Raw genomic sequence first — 18,885 nt, forward strand, 5'->3', positions numbered from 1 at the left:
CTGCTCTATCCCTGCCCAGTTCAGCTGGTCCTGGCCCCATTCCAGCAGGCCTCTTGGCCAGCTGTGCTCTGGATCCATCTGTTTCCCCAGCCCCGCGGTGGCCAGCAGCCCACACCCCACTTGGGAGCCATGCTCCTTCCCTGGCCCTGGCCGTCCCGCTCTGGCAGCCCTCCTGCCTGTCTTCTCCATTCCCCACGGGGCCCCACCTAGTGCAGGGCACAGAGGCACAAGGAGACTTCCTACTGCCTGCCTGCCTGCAGGAATGGCTGGAGAAAGACGTACGGATGACGGACGGACCACCAACTGACCCACCGACTGAGTGACTGAGTGAATGAATGCTGGAACAGATGTGAATACTGAGTGAGTGCACAGTATGTAAAGAGTGAATGAAAAATAATGAAAGAGTACGTCACAAATGAAGGGCCCAAGGAACAAATGGATGTGTGGTTGGGTGGGTGGATGGATGGGTGGTTGGGTGGATGGATGGGTGGGTGGGTTGGTGGTTGGGTGGGTGGGTGGGTGGATGGGTGGGTGGTTGGGTGGGTGGATGGATGGGTGGTTGGGTGGGTGGGTGGATGGGTGGGTGGGTGGGTTGGTGGTTGGGTGGGTGGGTGGGTGGATGGGTGGGTGGTTGGGTGGGTGGATGGATGGGTGGTTGGGTGGGTGGGTGGATGGGTGGGTGGTTGGGTGGGTGGATGGATGGGTGGTTGGGTGGTTTGTGGTTGGGTGGGTGGGTGGATGGATGGGTGGGTGGATGGATGTGTGGTTGGGTGGGTGGATGGGTGGGTGGATGAGTGGGTGGGTGGATGGGTTGGTGGTTGGGTGGTTGGGTGGGTGGATGGATGGGTGGGTGGATGGGTGGGTGGGTGGGTGGGTGATTTTGTGGTTGGGTGGGTGGGTGGATGGATGGGTGGGTGGATGGGTGGGTGGGTGGATGGATGGATGGGTGGGTAGGTGGGTTTGTGGTTGGGTGGGTGGGTGGGTGGATGGGTGGGTGGGTGGGTGATTTTGTGGTTGGGTGGGTGGGTGGATGGGTGGGTGGATGGGTGGGTGGATGGATGGATGGGTGGGTGGGTGGGTGGGTGGATGGGTGGGTAGATGGGCAAATGGGTGGGTGGATGAATCGGTAGGTAGATGGAGGAGTGGATGGGCAGATGGGTGGACGGATGGACGGTGGACGGATGGGTGGGTGGGTGTACAGGTACCTGGACGAGTAGATGGGTGGGCGAGTGAAGAAGCGCAAGTCTCCCTTACTAAGTACCTACAGTGTGTCACATGCAGGGAAAGGCTTTGCCAGCAGTGACCCTAATGGAGAGCTCTTCTTAGCCATGTCAGGAGACGTGCCAGGAGAACACAGTGGTAGGGAAGTGGGCTGACGGGCAGGAGGCTGCAGGATGTCTCGGGAGCCCGGCCCTCCTACGGCCCCCACCATCAGATGCTTCCTCCCACAAGCCCTGTAAGTCCTGATGTTCAGCAGTGGAGATGGCATCTGGGCAGCTTGCCATCTTCTTGGGTGTTTGTGTAGCCCCTGGCGTGTTGGGGGAGGCGGAGGCTGTGCACCCCCAGATCAGGTGAAAAAATCGCTCTAACCTGACGTTTCTGTTATACTGCAGAGGCCAGGGCACATCCATACCCGTGCCAGGGATAAAAGGCCGGAGGGGACCCCTGCGCTGTCTATGCATGGACTCAGCACAGCGCTCCTGACCATGTGCTGTGACCACTCCCATGTCACTGAGATGGTCACTGACCCAGGCCCAGGTCCCGAAGAAACGTGCTGACTGGAAAGTGCTGGGGTGAGGACGGGTTGGACCTGGCAATCTGCTGTGTCACCTGGGTCCCCTGCCAAGGCATGGCGCCCTAGGAACCCACAACAGGGGTGACATCAGGCTCCAGCGGGACGGCCAGTGGCCTGGGGCACTGTCATGGCCCTTTTCTTCTGCCTCTTTGCTAACGCCCCCTGCTGCTCCTCATGGGACGGGGGCTGTTCCAGTGATGTGGGGGTTGGAGGGGGATGGGGAAATGGGTCACCAGCAGAGGAGAGGGCTGGGCCCCGAGATTCTCAGGGGAAGTTCCCCTCTGCGGGCCAGGCTTGGGTGACTCCTGGTGACCCCCCTCCTTGGCCCCTGGAGGTCTGCAATAGCACCGTCTCTCTGCTGGGTAAGGAAGGAGACACGTCCCAGCGGAGTAGACACTTTACCCCTCCCAGAACCCTGCCGAGAGGCCATCACCAAGCCCATTCTACAGATGAGGACACTGAGGCCCGGGGGGGGGTCCTGTGTTCCCAGCTACACTGTGGAAAGGGACAGAGCCAGGATTCCAACCCAGTAGGCCTGTCTGTACTCCACGCACCAGCTGCTCTGGTGGGGCGGGTGTGTGACGGCGACAACACCCCCCTCCCCGGCCCTTACCTTCTCTGGGTGGAAAAGGATGTTTCCTAGGCCCTGCAGGCTCAACACGCGGACCTCGGGGCTGGTGTCCCTGAGGCTTCGGGCCAGCGTGGTCTGGACAGCCTGTCTGGGGAGCACCTCCAGCATGGTGGGGCTGTAGAGGAACTGGGGTCGTCCCCAAGGCGGGCAGGTCAGGCCTGCCACGTTCTCATAGGGAGCTCCATCTGCATCTGGGGGCCAGGCTCGAGGGCCAGGGTCCAGCAGGGGTTTTCGGAGGACGATTACCAGCACTCTCTGGGTGTCTTGGTTAACACGGGTTTGAAACCCATCTCCATGCTGGTTCAACTTTTCCAAGTACAGCTGGGGAAACCAAGGCCCAGAGGGAGAAGGGCCTTGCCTGACGTCACACAGCAAGGCTGGGGCCCATGGGCGGCTGTGGCTGGGCCCATGGGACAGCTGGGCACGGAGCCCTGTGAAGGGTGGCTCAGACGTTCCTGCTGGTGGGTGGGGTGGGGAGCGGCGTGGGGCTTCAGGCGTTTTGAGCCCCACCTCATGAGCCCCACCGTGGCCCTCGCCTCAGGGCAACACCTGCTGGACCCCTGCGCCTCTCCTGTTTTAACCAGGGCTTTCTTGGCTTCCCAGTCCCTGGGGCGGACCTGAGCTCCGTCTGCCCGACGGACCAGCTCTGTAGGGGTCGGGCCCGGGAGAGAGAGAGGTGGGGACAGTTCGCCCAGGCCACAGGCTGACGGGAGCCTGAGAAGTGGGGACCCAGCCAGGAGCTCCAGACTGTGGACCGCCCTGGAGCCAGAAGGGGGATGGACGGGGTAGGAGGGGCCGTCCGGAGGGGCCTCCGTCCAGGCAAGGTCCCGATGGGGGCACGGAGGCAGCGGGAGGACAAGCCTGTGTCTGAGGGGCTCCCCTCTCCCTGCGCAGGCCGTACCTCGGTGAGGATGAGGATGGCCACCTTCCTCTCCCGCTCCTCCTTGCTCTGCAGGCTGGGCAGCAGCCGGCTGGTCACTGCCTTGATCTGTTGGCAGCGGTTCTGCACCATGGCCCTGGGGCGAGGGGAGGAGGGCAGGGGCCGGGCCTGGGTGTGGGGGTGCGGCCCGGAGTCGACCGGCCACCACAGCCGGGCCCAGCGGGGGCTGCGTCTGAGTGGGTGCCCACTGCTGGGAGTGTGGGGTCCCCCTCTGTACCTCCTGGCCGCCCACTGGCTTCCAGGCCTGGGCTGGATGTGTGGGAGGCCGAGCGGCCGGCCCCTGGTGGCCTGACTCCTGTCCCCGCAGGCTCCCGGTGCCGGGGCGCACGCGAGCGTTTGGGGCTGTGCTCACGGGTGCACCCTGGTGGCCACCGCGGTCGGTACACCCAGCTTCCGGGACAGGTGGTGGCCTGGGTCAGGCCCTGCCCCTGCCTGGCCCCACTCCTACCTGGCGAGGAGACCCACGCCCTGCGGGTAGGTGTGGATGGTGGTGAAGAGCTTCCAGGCGTCCTGCAGCTCCAGGAGCGCGAAGTCCTGCCAGTGCCCCGTGGTGGACAGCAGGCTTTTCAGTGCTTCCAGGGACATGCTGCAGGGGGTCGGGGGCACCGTCACTGGGCCAGCCCCTCCTGGGGCAGGGGGGAGGCCTGGTATGGGTGGGAGCTGTGCTGGGGGAGGGGCAGCAGGAGCCCCTTCAGCCTCCGGGCCTGGGCTCTAGGTCAGTGGCTGGGGCCGGAGAGCAGAGGGCACCCCTTGAGGAGCGGGGGGCACTGTGGGAAGCTGTGAGATCGGCCTGGGGCACAGGCAGTGTGACATGTGTCTGAGCATCTCAGGGGACACCCGGTGGCGTCCATGGAGGGCTTCCTGAGGCCGCAGCTCTGGGGACAGGGCTGGGGGTCCCGTGTCACAGGGTAGAGAGGGTCCTGGCTGAGGCTTGGGGGATGGTGCTGTTTAAATGTGGGGCTGAGGGGGCGCCTGGGTGGCTCCGTAGGTTAAAGCCTCTGCCTTTGGCTCATGTCATGATCCCAGGGTCCTGGGATCGAGCCCCGCATCGGGATCTCTGCTCAGTGGCGAGCCTGTTCCCCCGCCGCCCCCGCCTGCCTCTCTGCCTACTTGTGGTTTCTGTCAAATAAATAAAATAAAATTAAAAAAAAAATGTGGGGCTGAGAACCCGAAGAGGGTGCTGCAGGGAGTAAAGAGGAGGGCTGGGCGTATGGCACCACGGAAGCCCGGGAAGTGTCCATTGCCTCCCGGACACCATGCAGGGGACACAGTCTCCACTGGTCCCAGACACGTGTGCACCCAGGAAAGGATGCCAGAGACAAAGTGAGGCCTGACCACATGCTCGTCAGCTGCCAGAGGCACGAGGGCCCTGCCCTGGCCACACGGTCCTGCCAGGGCAGCTCGGTCCTTGGCTCCAAGCCTGCCTGATGTTCTGGTCACGGGCCCAGGGCTGCCCCCGGCTCTGCAGGCAGGACACAGGGACAGGGCCCCAGAACAGGCTCCGGGATAGCAGGGCGGCCCCCCTCAGTGGCCTGTTCCCCCTTCCCGGTCACCCTGTGCTGGGTCACATCTGCCCAGCTTCCCGTGACGGGTCGAGTCACCCGGGATGTGTGAGTCGGGTCCCAGGATGAGGCCATCAGCTGGGACCAGGCATGATTCTGAGCTACACATAGGGTCAAGGGACGGAGTTCCACGGCATCACGGTCCCTGGCGGCGTCAACCCCAAATGTCACCCCGAGAGAGGCCCCTGAGAAACAGCATTTTCCAGGGCACAGGCCTCAGCCAGAGTGACCACAGTTTCGGGAGAAGGGGACGTCAGGGTGCAGTAGCGTGCTGTCTCTTCCGTGTTGACCCTTGGAAGCTCCTGGAACGTGGGCGCCCAGACCATCCGCGTGCAGGGTCGCCTTGCCCCAGCAACCACACCAGGGCTCTGGGAAGACGGCGTTTGGCTGACTTGGGCACTCTTGGGTGGATCGGCATGCCCAGAGGACCCTGAAATCTGGAACCTCCTCCAGCCAGGACGCCTGGCGATGCCCAGACACACGTGTGGCCCGAAATCCACGCAGCCCCCAGACCAGCTGTCCACAGAGGCCCTGGAGCGCGAGCCTGGGTGTGCGGGTTCCAGGACTGCCCTCCCCAGCCTCTCCCAGCGACGCCTGCCCCAGGATGGCCGGGCCACCCTCCTCTCCACCGCCTCCTCCTCCTGCTGCTAACTGCGCGCAGTGATTCTATGTTAGACGTTTCGAGGAACGGCCCCCTTGTTTTCCGCAGCGGCTGCGCCATTTTACACCCCCACCGTCATTCCGCGTGTGAGGGTCTCCTGCGTCGCCCGCACCTGCCACCCTGACGGCGTGTGGGGACGAGCTGAGGGGAGTAGGGAGGGTGCAGGTGCGCGAAGCCTCGGTGGGCACCGAGCAGGGCAAACTGGGCATCGTCCCTCTGACCTGCCGACGCCCTGAGGACTGGCCACTGCTGTCCCCAGCAATGCCGTGCAGACAAGAGGCCCAGCCTGGAGTCCAGATGCGCTCTCAGGAGTGTCCACGCCCCCTCTGGCCGCCCATCCCCAGTGCTGATCAGCCCCTGCCACTCCCTCTGCACAGAGCCCTCCGTGGCTCCCCACTGTTTTGGTGTAGAGACGGACTCCGAGGCTCCTTTCTGTTCCCTCCCTCGTGTCTCCCCCACAAGGCTCCCTGCCCTCCGCTCCCCCAGACTTCAACCATCAGTCGGGTCTCAGCTAGGATGTTTGGTCCTCAGGGACCACACGGCGGGGGCAGAGGGTGCTCCGGGTCATCCTTTGTGGAGGTGGTGACTCTCAGGGGTGTGTCATCTGTCCGTCTATCACCGGGCCATCCCCTGACCCCCGTCTGCATTTCCACGGGGCTGTGAGCGCCCAGGCGAAGGGACCCATCTCTGGTGATCAGTGCGGGCTGGGGCGCTGCTGTGCTGAGTGCTGACCTGAGGGCACGGCAGCCCTCCACAGCTGACAAGGATGGCTGTCTGTCAGTCCTACTTTTCCTTTCCTCCAAGAGGTACAGGGAGCATGGAGCATGGCTGAGGCCAGGGACCAAGGGATGGTGGGTCAGGAGAAGAGGCAGGTCTGGGCAGGGCTGCGGGGACCCCGGGGTGGTAAGAGAGGTCAGAGGCTGGGACAGGGTGCCACGTCGGCCCCTTCCTGCTCAGGAGTCCTTGCTCACCTCACTGGGGAGACACACCTCCCCACAGATTCCAGGGTCCCCACTGGGCAAAAGGACAAGATCCTGGGGCTGGGGTCATGCAATAGAAACTTTTGCCTTCACCGAGGCCTGGAGTGTTGGCTGCTTGTCCAGGGTAACTCATCAAGTTGGGTCCAGAACAGAGGCTGCCCAGTCCACCAAGTCTCCTGACCCTCACAGCGTGTGGGCAGAGACGCCCTGCCCCCCCGCCCCAAACCAGACAGAGTGCTCATGGAGCAGGTTGGGACGAGGTCTTAGATCTCAGATCCAGGCCTGGACAGCATATCATTACTAATTGCTTGTTGGTTCCTTGTCAAGTGTCCAAATCCAGGACTGTGAATAGTGTTTTAAATTAAAAAAATCTTTAAAAATAAAGCTTTAGGTTTATTTTTAAAGCTTTAAGTTTAAAAGACAAGGAATTAGGAGATGAGAAGTAAAAAGGAAGTATGAGTCATTCTAGGGAGGTACTGAAAATTAACTTTAAATATGAGCTTCCTGGCAGCCAGGGCCAAAAGGAAAATATGTTGGTTGTACTTCTAAGCTGTCCAAAAGAGTGTCTGAAATAAGGAGAAATTGGACACTCCATGAGAATTAAAGAGAAATCAGGTGCTCCGTGAGAATTAGAGAGTCAGTTCGTGAAGAAACTAGTCAGAAACTAAAGGAATGCCCCCTTTGTGGGGCAGGATGGACATTGCCTGGAGGAGGACCTGGCTGAGCGCGGACTGAAGCAGTTACTGTCTCTAGAGAAAGGGGCTCTGGTCGTCAAAGATGCAAAGGAAGGGGAGGGTCACCCAGGCACGGCTGGCCAAGCTTTCACAGCCCCGCTGGGGGGTGGGGGGCGTGTCGTGCCCAACCCCCACTGGCTGGTCCCAGAGGCCAGCCCAGCTCTGCAGGATGCTGGGGACCTCGGAGCCCTAAGAGTGGTCTGAGCCTGCTTCAAGGCTCACTGGGCCGCCACCCAGCGTCCGGAGAGGACCCTCCCCACATGGCCAGGGGCACCCACAAGACAGGAGGACTCTCAGCAGTGGGGGCCCAGATCCCTTCCTTGGCCTTGACCCCTAGATGGTGCCACAGCCGTCAGACACCAGAGCCTAGACGGCAGGGATCCACCCGCACGACGGTGCCTTCTGAGTCCTGGGGAGCGGCCGCCAACCTCGCCACCACCCCCGAGCGTCTGCTGTCGTTGCTGCCGGCTGGCCTGCCCTTCCTTCGGGCCTCTGCGGTTTCCCTCTGGGCCAGGTGGGGCCCAGGTCCTGTCCCTGCTCTGGGGGCGGTATGGGAGCCCAGGTTGGGCAATGAGAGCCCCACGCCATCCTGCGCCCAGGTGGTCGCACAGAGATGAGCATGTGATCGAAGACAGGCCCGTCAGAACCAACGGACTCTGCCTGGGGTGAGAGTCTGTCCCTCAGTTGCTGGGACCATCCCTCCCCCCTGGACAGGACTCATTCAGAGAGAGGCCTGGCGGCTGAGGTAGGGGAGGGAGAGGGCGTGTACTGCTTGAGCATGTCCGTTCCGCCTGCTGGAGCAAAAGATTCCCAAGGTAGCCCAGTGAGACAGACGGACACCTGTGCTGTCTATGGGAACCCAGTGAGACAGACAGACGGACACCGGTGCTGTCTATGGGAACCCAGTGAGACAGACAGATGGACACCGGTGCTGTCTACGGGAACCCAGTGAGACAGACAGACGGACACCTGTGCTGTCTACGGGAACCCAGTGAGACAGACAGACGGACACCTGTGCTGTCTACGGGAACCCAGTGAGACAGACAGACGGACACCGGTGTTGTCTACGGGAACCCAGTGAGACAGACAGACGGACACCTGTGCTGTCTACGGGAACCCAGTGAGACAGACAGACGGACACCTGTGCTCCCTGGGAGTTTCCATTCCGCAGGGTGCAGGCAACCACTGTTAGGCAGCGCTGGCCTTGGGAAGGGAACAGCGGAGTGGGAGTAGCACCACCTGTTAGAGAAGGTTCGGAGAGGGTCAGGAGGTGAGGCTGTCCAGGGGAAGAGCGTTCCAGGAAGAGGGAACAGGAAGTGCAAAGGCCCTGAGGCAGGAGCACGCTGGGTTTAAGAAACAGGAAACCTCCGAGGCTGGAGCAGAAAGTGCCCGTGAGGGCTGTGTGGCAGGAAGGGAGGTCCTGGGGGCAACAGGGAGCTAGAGCGAGAGAGGCCTCTGGGCCACGGGAAGGATCTGGCTCTTTCCGATCTCTGTGGGGAGGGGCAGGGAGGCCTGGGGCCACAGACGTATCGTGAACGGGATCTGGGTTGCAGCGTGGAGGGCAGGCGAGTGAGTTTGGGGTGGGGGGAGGCCAGGGCGGGAGGCTGGGAGGCTGGGCCCATGTGGGCAGCAGGGCTGGTGGGGAGCAGATGGACGGACATGGCTCAGTGCGGCTCCCTTCCAGCCCTCCTACGGACGTTCTGGGAGGAAAACGTTTTATTAGCTTATTAAGGAAGATTCATGCCTTTTGCATGGTTGAGCTGAATAAAAGAGGAAATTTATGCACATTCAAATTCAGAAGCAATATGAGAAGAAGTGACGTTTTTTTTTTCCCGGGACGCGCCTTGGGGAGAGCTGTTATACCTGACAAATTTCGTGAAGCACAGCATAATACAAACACATGAAAAGAGTCGGCCCCGTGGTGTTGAAAGCCTAGCTTGTTGGATTTCTAACAGTGTTACCTGGCGCGGAGGGAGGACAAGGCGGCCGGCCGGAACGGTGGCCGAGTGCAGCCTCCTCCGGGGTCTCGTCCGCGCTGCACGGGCGGGGGAGGGGCAGAGGCCGCAGGGGTCCCCTCAGAGCAAAAAAGCACCGGGGTCAGAGCCATGCACAAGGGGACCCAGGTGGGACTCCGCAGTGGCCACGGGGCCGCCCTGCCGTTCCAGACACTCTGGCTTCACAGCTCATGGGCGTGCTGTGTGTCTCGGGGAAAGGCTCTGACCTTCTCTGAGCCTTGGTCTCCTTACGTGCGCAACGGGGAGGCAGCATCGTCTCGCAGAATTCCTGCGAGGACCACGTTCCGGGAGAACGGGAAGCGCTGTCCCATGAAGTCCACACAGGCCGGCAGGTGTTTCTGCCGCCAGGTGCCCCTCCGGGAGTATGGACACAGGCCCTACACCTGCCCTGGGTCCCTCCGTGCTGATGGCTGCGCTGGCCACGAGGGCGTTCAGGGGTTGAATCGTGTGTCCCCCAAAAGCTCTGTCCACGTCCTAAACCCTGTCTGTACCTGTGAATGTGACCTTATTTGGAAACAGGATCTTTGCAGCTGGAATCGAGTTAGGATGCCACCAGGAGGGTGGCCCTAAGCCAGTGACCGGTGTCCTTACATGAAAGGGAAACCGCGACAGAGACACGCAGGGGAGAACGGCAGGTGGGGAGGGGGGCAGGGGGGAGGCGCCGTCTGCAAGTCGGAGCACCAGCAGAGGAGGCGGCCAGGAGTGTCCTCCCCTACAGGCTTCAGAGGGAGCGTGGCCCCGCCGCACCGTGTGCTTGGACTTGAGGCCTCAGAGCCGACACCGCAGGTGCGTGCAGCTGTCGGCCGCCGGGTGCTGCGGCGCTGTCGGCCCCAGGAGGCTTGTACCTGTCTCGGCCCCTGTGCCTGCCGCGGGAGCCTGCGTCTGTCCTTACCTCTGCGGGCTGGGTGTGGCTGTCTCTGGGGCCTCCTGGCCGGGCCGGGGCCCCTCTGGCAGGTTCAGCTCCAAGACGTAGTGCAGCTGGGTGAGAAGGGCCAGCAGCAGCTCGGGGTGGGCCTCCCGCACCGCCTTCTGGAACTCCCGGGCGAACTGCAGCTCGTGCAGGGTGCTCATGGCCTGTCGGGGCAGGAGAGTGTCTGGCCGGCCTCCCCCTCCTGTGCCAGCCTCCAGGACCAGGGCTGTATCTCTGAGATGTCCCTCCGGGGGCCTTGGCCCTCTCGACTCCCTTCCCGGACCCACAGGAGATCCTGGGCCCTCCCTCCCAGCACGCCCTGGGTCACCAGCCACCCCCACCCGCCCGTTCTGTCTGCCGTCCGTCCGTGTCCAGGCCGTGCTCCGGAACCCTGGTGGCAAGGCCGTGTGGTGTGCTCCCCGTGGGACAGCAGCACAGAGGTCTGTGACAAGGGACAGCGGGGGACAGATGGCCCCCGAAGGCAGAGCTACCGGGCAGCAGCCCCGAGGCTTCCTGCGCCCATCGGAGCACGCAGACCAGAATGTTCTTGGGGTGGGGGCAGCACTGGGCGGTCATGACAAGGGCAGGCCTGGGCTGGGGGTGTGGTGGGACACGGAGGCGGCCGCCCTGCTGAGCCCATGCTGCTGTGTGGTTTCGGGTAGGAGGGGCCTGCGTCAGTGCGGGGCTGGGGGTGCTCAGGGGAAGGCTGAGGGCCGGGCTCGGAGACGGGTGGGGGTGCCCTCTGCTTCCACGTTCGGCCATCACGCACCTGTGCTTGGGCGGCAGCGTGTCTGGGGGCCTCCGGGTGGGGAGGGGCTCTGGGGGGCTCTGGCTGCTGTTCGGGGGCTTTTGGGCTGGGGGTGTGTCAGCCCGGGGGAAAGCGAGGTCGCACACTCACAGCCAGCGAGCGCAGCCAGGGCTGGTCCTTGGGCTGGGGGCTGCCGTTTCTGGCCCCGGCAGGCAGTGGCCGCTCCCGCAGCCAGTCCAGTAGCATGGCCAGGACCAGGCGGCTCACGGGCTGCTCAGCTCCCAGGGCCCTCCACAAGCGGAAGGCATGGCTGCAGGCAAAGGGGGTCATGAGGGCGGCCCTGCTCGCGCTCAGCTGCCCCAGCAGACCTCCAGGGCCTCAGGAGCTAAGGGAGGAGGCTGGGCTGGATTCCCCTGGGCGTGGGGGGCCCCTGGGGGGGGGCACTGGAGGAGAGAATGGGCAGCAGGGACAGATGTGTGTGTGGCCCATGGGACAGGCGGGAGATGGCAGTCCAGTTGCCCTGGTCCAGGCACCTGGGTCCCCCCACTTCTGGGGTCTGTCCTCCAGGCTCCCTGTACCTCAGCTCTAGACTCCCGGTCACCCTCGGTGGCTGCTAGGCATAGACAGCACCCCTGCAGCTGGCCACTGCCCTCTGTCCTCTCCTGCTTCTGGGCCTCCACGTCTGCCATTGCTGCCCACGCTGAGAGCCTCCCTACCAGGCCTGCCCTGCTCAGCCTTCAGCTCGTGTACCTGGAGGCCTGCCCGGCTGCCTCCTCCTAGCCTGGCTTTGCTGGGGTCCAGCTCCTGGGCCCACCCCAGGCCAAGTGGGGCCATCACCATGTGCACAGAGCTTTACAGTGTCCTTGTGCTCATTTTGCAGATGGGGAAACTGAGGACTGATCGGACCCTGCCTTGTGACCGGGGAGCTGGGGCTGGAGGCCAGGCCTGCCCAGTCCTGTGGCCTTTCCACTTGGTGCGTGGACATGGCCTGTGAGTCCCGGGGAGGCAGGGGCTTTGGGGCTCCTGATGGCCCTCTGTTTTCTGTGCTAAGTGGTGGTCTTTGGGGCCGAGTGCTGGGTGGAAGGGGCTGGAGAAGCGGGGGGTGGGGACTGGGAAGCCACAGCTGGGGCCTGGAGAAGCCCCACCCCAGGTTTAGGACAGACCCTGGGCCGGGGGTGCACAGCTGCTCTGCAACTGTAGAGTGGGGCCTCTGCTGTCGGAAGGACCCGGGCCCGAGTCCCTGCTGTGCTGTCCTGGCTGTGAGACAGTGGGCAGGTCTCCGGGGGCGAAGCCTGCGTTGAGAAGCCTAGGGGACATGCTCCTCCGGGAGCGAGGGCGACCAGGGGCCCCGGCTTCTCCTTTGCTCTGCTGACATGTGGGTGCTGAGCCCTGTCCCGTGTGGGCAGCCAGCTTGGGAACAGAGCAGTGACAGGACCGGCCAAGTCCTTGTCTGTGTGGGAGTGACCCCTACGGCTCGACTCAGCCAGCAAACAAGGGTGTGGGACTAAGTGTGTAAAGTGGGGGAGGGGAAGGGGGCGCTGGGGGGGACGGCAGGAGGGTGCGTCTGGGCTGCGGTCAGGCTTTTTGTGGGACGGCTGGGAAGCCTTCACCCAGAAGGGACATGAGCAAAGACCTGAGGCGGTAAGCAGGGAGCCGCGCCGCTCTGGGGTGGGGAGAACCTTCCGGCCCCGACACAGAGCCGATGCTGGTGTGCTCAGGGCCGGCAGGAGGGGCCGGGGATGCAGTGGAGAGAGTGGGGCTGGCCGAGGAGGACAGCGAGGGTGTGGGGCCAGGCCACAACCTTGTCGGCCACGGTAAGGTTTTCGCCTTGACTTTGAATGGCACGGGGCCACGGGACCGTCTGTAGCAGCGGAGAGACGCGGCCCGACTTATCTCTGAAGCCTCCCTCTGGCTGCTGGGACTCCGTGTGAGCCTGTGATGGCCTGACGGGCTGCGGGGCCGGGGCCGCTGGAGCTGTAGGGCTCCCTGTGCGTAGGTCTGGGTGTGGAGGGGACAGTCCAGCTGGCCCGAGAGCTCTTGTTTGAGAAGCCGGGCGGATGGCATCGGCGTGGGGAAGCCCCCAAGAGGACAGTGTTACGGGGACGGCCAGCGGCGTGGCCCAGGTGTGTCCGGTGCGGAACGCCTGCCCGACATTCACGTGCTGCCGTCTGGCGGGGGAGAACACTCGGGGCGGGGGGCAGGCGTCTGAATAGGGGATACTTAGAGCCGCGGGAATGGAGGCGGCCACGGGGAGATGAGTGTAAGTGAGGGCAGCTCTGGGGCCCGAGCCCTGTCCTGAGAGACCGGAGGCAGGAGGGACCGGCAGGAGGCGGACCCGGGGCAGCCGGGAGCTGGGAGGGCAGCTCGGGTAGGACACGGAGGAACCCGAAACGCGGATCGCCGAGGACTAGAAGCCGGAGGGAAAGGCCCCGTACTGTACGGCTCCACGTCTGCGACATTCTGGAAAAGGCGAAAGCGCGGAGGCAGGTAGACGACCGGCGGCTGTGAGTGGTCGGGAGGGCGGGAGGGATTTCGGGCAGTGGCGCTGCTCTGGAGGACAGGTGAGCGGTGCACGGACGGCGCCCCGTCCGAGCCCGCGGGATGGACGGTCGGCGCCAGGCCGAGCCCCACCTCGCCGCGGGCTCTCGTTGATGACGACGCCTCAGAATGGTCCCCCGGCGGGAGCCAACACAGCGGCCTGCACCGGGTGCCATCAGGGGGGACAGCAGTGGATGCTAGCAGGGGGGCAGCGGCGGGACGCGGCGTTCTGCTGATTCTTCTATGAACCACAACTGCTCCGAAAAAGAAAGCCTATTAATTCAAAATAGAAGGGCTGTGAAGAGACACTTGACACCTTACTAAGGAAAGAAAAGTGGGTGCTGCTGGGTTTATGTCCCGACGGACAGCCTGCCCCCCTCAAGGTCTGGGTTAGCACAGGGAGGAAGCGCCTTTCCGAGGACGACAGGCGACACTGGCCCCTGCAGCACAATGGCGAAAACTTCGAGAATGTACTTTTAGGAATGTGTTTAGGGACAGTAAAATGAAAAAGAAATGAAGGGGGGTGAGCGTGGGTGGAGGGGGCGCGGGGTCTGGGACCGGCGGCGCTCAGCCCTGTCCCCAGCTGGAGGGCACGACCAAGATCCCAGCGCTCGTGCAAGAGGCCGTCTCGCCGGCGCGGATTCCATTACTGAAAGGAGCCAGCGTGACACACCGTGGGTCGTACCTACGCCGGTGGTGGGCAGCTGGGGGCTGACCCAGCAAAGTCACCCCCAAAGGGTAAATGAGAAACACGGGAGAAAAAGAAAGACAACTTGGCAAGCCAAGTGTAAGTCCACGTAGAAATGCGAGATGCGCAGGACCGAGAGCCGCTGGGCAGGTGTCGAGGAAGGAGCAGGGGGGCTGTTCTGTATCAGGTGCTGAGAGCCCGAATGATGCTACAAGAATTAGGACCTTGGGTGTCAGCAAGGGGACAGGCGAGCGGAGCGGGGCTGAGCCGAGACACAGACCCCCACCCACGGGCGCTTTGCTGGCAGGCACGGAGCCTCCCGAGCTTCGGGCACAGGCCGGGCTTGTCACTGAAGGATGCCGGCCCCTACACAGAACAGGAGCCCGGCCTCACGTGCGCACCTGTCTCACTTACCGGGCGGCCAGGACCCGAGTTCGGAAGGCAATCAGTCAGCAGAACTTCTGTAGGATCCTGCGCGGGAAGGACCGGACCTGCGCTCCGTTTCACCGAGAGGCAGATTGAGGGAGTGAAAAGACAAGCTGCAGAGTGCCTTCCAGGAGAGGCTTTCCACGCAGTTGGGAGAGGCTTGTGCCCAGAAGTTCCTGGGAGTGGGTAAGAGGAGGAGGGACGTCCCGGTAGAAGGATGTGTTGGGTCCTCGACGCACAGATCACCCAAGACGGTACTCCCAACGGCCAACCAACCGCTCAGCACCGTGATTTCGTTGGAAACGTGCGAACAAACCTGACGATCAATCTGTGCGCCAGGCGGGTGACATTTTAACGAGTGGTTAGAAAGTCGGGACTACGCGTGGATGAAATGTGGACCGAAGTCTCTCAAAAACATCCCGGCAGGAGCGTGAGGCGACGCGAGCCTTTGGAGAACGATCTGATGGGTCCGTTAACGTTGGGTCCATGCAGAACTCCAGGGCGTTTGCGTCCCGAACGCACCCCCGGTGGGGACGGGACACGCCCCCGGATGCGCATGGGGGCACCTGGGAGCACGTGAGGGTGCGTTAGTCACAGACCCAAACCGGCGACAACCCGTGTGTGGCAGAAAGGGCGATCGGCTTTCATGAGGCTCTAAACGGCTACAAAAATGAATGAACTGCAGCCCCAGGTAACATATCGGAATGAATTGTAAACACACACTGTTGAGGGGAAGAGCCACACGACACAAGAAGACTGGCGGGGCATCTACCACCCCGCTCTGTTCACAGTGTTAGGGCTTGCCACGTTGTTTCTAAGAATGCTTCCGATGTTTTCTAAGAAGCTTCAGGCGCTTCTGAGAAAGAAAAATTATTCCAGGTGGACGTCTACCCCCATCACAGAGGTGAGGCCCCAAGAGCCGCTGGTTCCGTGTGAAGATGATAACCACCGACCCGGCCGTCTGCGGAAGGAAACAGCCAGGAGGCCCGCCCGCCTCCGACGGAGGGCTGGGTCCAGGGAGGGGCTGCTCCCGAGGGTCCGAATCACGAAATCCGATCTGGGTCTGAATTCACACCATAGCGCGGCTCAAAGAAACCCCCGGGCACAGACTTGATTCTGACGTGGTCCCCGGGCTGGCAAGAAGCCCACATGAGTCCAGGTTAAGGATCCTCAGCGTCAAGTGCATTCCCATCCGACAAACGTGCTTCTCGGGACGGGGAAGGAAGGTATAAACTGCAGTGCAGGCCCAGGTGAACCGCAGACCCCGGGCAGCTGAAGACAAGGCGGCCTCCAGGCTCCTTGCCCTTCAAGTAACCTTGAGAAACCACACGGAGAAAGAAGGAGGGAAAAGTAAAATCGCACAGAGACTGTGACCTCAGAGGACACCCGAAGTTTGACATCACTGTAGGCAAACAAGAGAAGTGCCCATCGCCGCTGCCGCCGGGGGCTCTGGGGTCCAGGAGGGGGAGGAGACCGTGGGACGCGGCGGAGGGAAGCCAGAGGCAGGGCTCCGAATTGAACCCACTCACCTCCAGGAAGGCAAAGTCCATCCCAGGCCGACCGGAGGGAAACGAGAGAATAAAAGGGCGCTGACCACGGGAAAGGGGCTGGAGGTGGTGCCGGGGGAAGGGCAGCCTCCAAGATGCACGGCTCTGGGGAGAAAAATAGGGGAAAAGAACCAGGTGCCTTTGGAGAGCGGGCGGTGACAGGGACTATGTGGAGGAGGAAAACGGAAGACCCTGCAAGAGAGAAAAGAACCAAAACCCTCCAAAAATCCACCCCCCAACTGGAGGACGCATGACCTTTTCACCTGCCACCCGGAGAGTCCACTAAATCCTCCAGACTGTGCTGGACGAACAGAAGAGGGCGCCGTTGAGCTTGGAATCCTGCAGAAGCCTCCACCGGCGTGTGACGGGAACAGGAACGGAGTAACAGATCCACTGAGTTATTGCAAAACAAAACAAAACGAAATGAAACGAAATGAAATGAAAAATCAAAAATAGAAAAAAATAACCGGCGCCCAACCAACAAGGGAGGGCTCCCCTCCGAAGCAGCCTCCGTGCAGACAGCACTCCGGAGACTCCAGCAAGCACCCAGACACAGGAACAGCCACCTGGAGTTACAACCTCCGAAAAGAAAACCACCACCACCGCCGCCACACCTCACTAAAGAAAGGAACAGAGGATTGGCCGAGTTCGGGAAAAGGTGGAAGAAAGGGCGAAATTATCTCCGAAGTGGAAAAAACGCAAGATGCCCAAGAGGGACGATAAGAAGTCAGCTGAGGGGCGTCGAGGGAAAGCAGGAAGCCGGCAGGAAAGACGTGAGAGGGATCGGAGCGGAGGTGCGGGAGAGGGAGGACGGGGTCGCCTGGCAGCTCGGCCGGGGAACGGAGCGCGTGTTTCAGGCTATCACCCAGAGAACGTTCCAGAAACGACAGCCAAAGGCCTGGTCTACACAGTCAAAGGACCCACCAGGTCCCTGGGAGAATGAACACAGAATGGCCAACCCTGAGGCCCCTCTTAATAAAACTGTTCAGTTCCAGAGGTGGGCGGACACCTTGCAAGGTGTCCCAGAAGCAAGACCTCTTGTGAAGGCAGACGTCTTGATAAAGGAAAAAGAAAGCACGATCGGTAGACGTTCCAGTAACAAGGCAAGGCGACCGCGGAGCAGCACTTGAAAAATACTCAATAAAAGCAAGTGTGAACCGAGCCTTTTACGCCCAGCCGAGTTGTCCTTCAAGCTCACGGGAGCCCTCGAGAGCCGTCTGTCGGAGGCGGGTCCGGTCCGGCGCGGAGAGGGCTAGAAGCCTCCCGCAGACGATACACGGCGAGAGCTTAGATGACAGAACAAGGGGCCGAGGGCATTAAAGTGGGTCGGGAGCATGAACACAGGCACTATTGCAAAAACACGTCGTCTTTCATTAAAAACATTAGGGATCCGGGAATACACGCCCCGTAGAAGAGGAGCGCAGTAGAGCCGCGGCAGCACGCACGCAGCTGTGGGATGTCGGGCAGAGTGCAGACGCCGCACGCCCATCGCCGCACGCCCATTGCGTGGGTAAGTGGGAAGGAAGGGTTGGACTCGCTCAGTAGAAGGAAGGGACTCGCGGTTCCGAGCACACATCAAAGCCGGCTCCGTGCTGCGTGCGAGAGGACACACACGCTGGGCAAGAGGGGAAAACGGGGAAGCAGACAGGCATCGGCTGTCCTGGTAGCAGACAAGGTGGCATTCGGGCCCGCGGAGCATTACACGCGACAAGGTGGGGCACTTTTCTACGCCGGAAGCCGCAATTCCAAGGAAGGTGTACGTTTGCATAAAGAATGTGATAACCACGCAGGACGTAAAATCCGCAGGACGTGGAAGGGTTTGTGGACAGAACGCGTCGGTAATGGCTTCGGTGTGCCGTTCTCAGTACAAGACGGAACAGAGTGGACACCGCGAAGTCAGGGAACATCACGGTCCCTCAGGCGCGTCTGTGGACACACACTGGGAACCCTCCACACGACGGAGAAGATACAGCCTGTTCTCACGTGCCGGTAGAACCTCCATGACAGCTGTTCCAAAGGTCGGCAAATCCCAGAAGGCAGAAACATGACAGGGGTCTTCTCTGATCCCAGTGCAAAAACCATCCAGGCAAGGCCCAAACAAAAAAACCCCCAAACAACTAGATATTACAGAAGCAAAAGGGCCCTTCCACATGGGAATCAGAAACCTTTCTGGAAACGAGTCTTGGGGGCTGGGAGCTCACGGGAGTTCTCTTCCGGGGGCTTCCGATTTTTCAGTAGAATGGGAGGGAGGTTGGCGGCGGGAGGAAGGGGCCGTGTGGAGGCAGGGGCGTGTGGGGCTGGGAATTCAAAATGGGGAGCTTTCACTGAGGGGGGGTTTGCAGGCTGAGTGTGACAGAGGGGACGAGGGACTCGGGCATGTCCGGGGAGTAATTAATGCTGGTGAGGAGGGGGTGATGGTGGGGGAGGGCCGTGAGACGGGGGCGGATAGTGGCCGGAGGCCGCGGAGGGCAGAGGCTCCCAGGGGTACCAGAGGAGGTGGCCCGTAAGGGGGTGCTGGGGGTGGCGGAGAGAGACGCCCCGAGCCAGAGGCTGACCGTGGGGGCGGCGGCCGTGGGAGGGAGGACAGGACCGCCGGGTGAGACGGCTCCGGGCACTGAGACCCTGAGAGAAAGCCCCAGGGTTCAGACACCGGGAGTGAGCAAGACCGTGTCCGCCATCAGGAGTGACCCTGCAAGGACCCAGGCGTGAA

The 18,885-nt window shown here is 62.2% G+C and overlaps 1 protein-coding gene across 7 annotated transcripts in view; it reads right to left on the reverse strand.

The window, feature by feature from the left end:
* LOC116574906 (maestro heat-like repeat family member 5) overlaps positions 1 to 18,885 on the reverse strand; it is a 68,818-nt gene that overhangs the window by 5,654 nt on the left and 44,279 nt on the right. For 6 of the 7 annotated variants that reach the window (XM_032315902.1, XM_032315903.1, XM_032315905.1 and 3 more), the window contains 5 exons: positions 11,127 to 11,286; positions 10,211 to 10,392; positions 3,815 to 3,952; positions 3,328 to 3,442; positions 2,409 to 2,552 (listed from right to left, as the gene is read on the reverse strand). In XM_032315902.1, coding sequence (XP_032171793.1) covers positions 2,409 to 2,552; positions 3,328 to 3,442; positions 3,815 to 3,952; positions 10,211 to 10,392; positions 11,127 to 11,286 — 739 coding nt within the window. Of the gene's footprint in view, positions 1 to 2,408; positions 2,553 to 3,327; positions 3,443 to 3,814; positions 3,953 to 9,220; positions 9,810 to 10,210; positions 10,393 to 11,126; positions 11,287 to 18,885 lie in introns of those variants that run through there. The other variant, XM_032315906.1, reaches the window with a different exon arrangement.

This window comes from Mustela erminea, chromosome 16 (assembly GCF_009829155.1).
Source record: "Mustela erminea isolate mMusErm1 chromosome 16, mMusErm1.Pri, whole genome shotgun sequence".
NCBI lineage: Eukaryota > Metazoa > Chordata > Mammalia > Carnivora > Mustelidae > Mustela > Mustela erminea.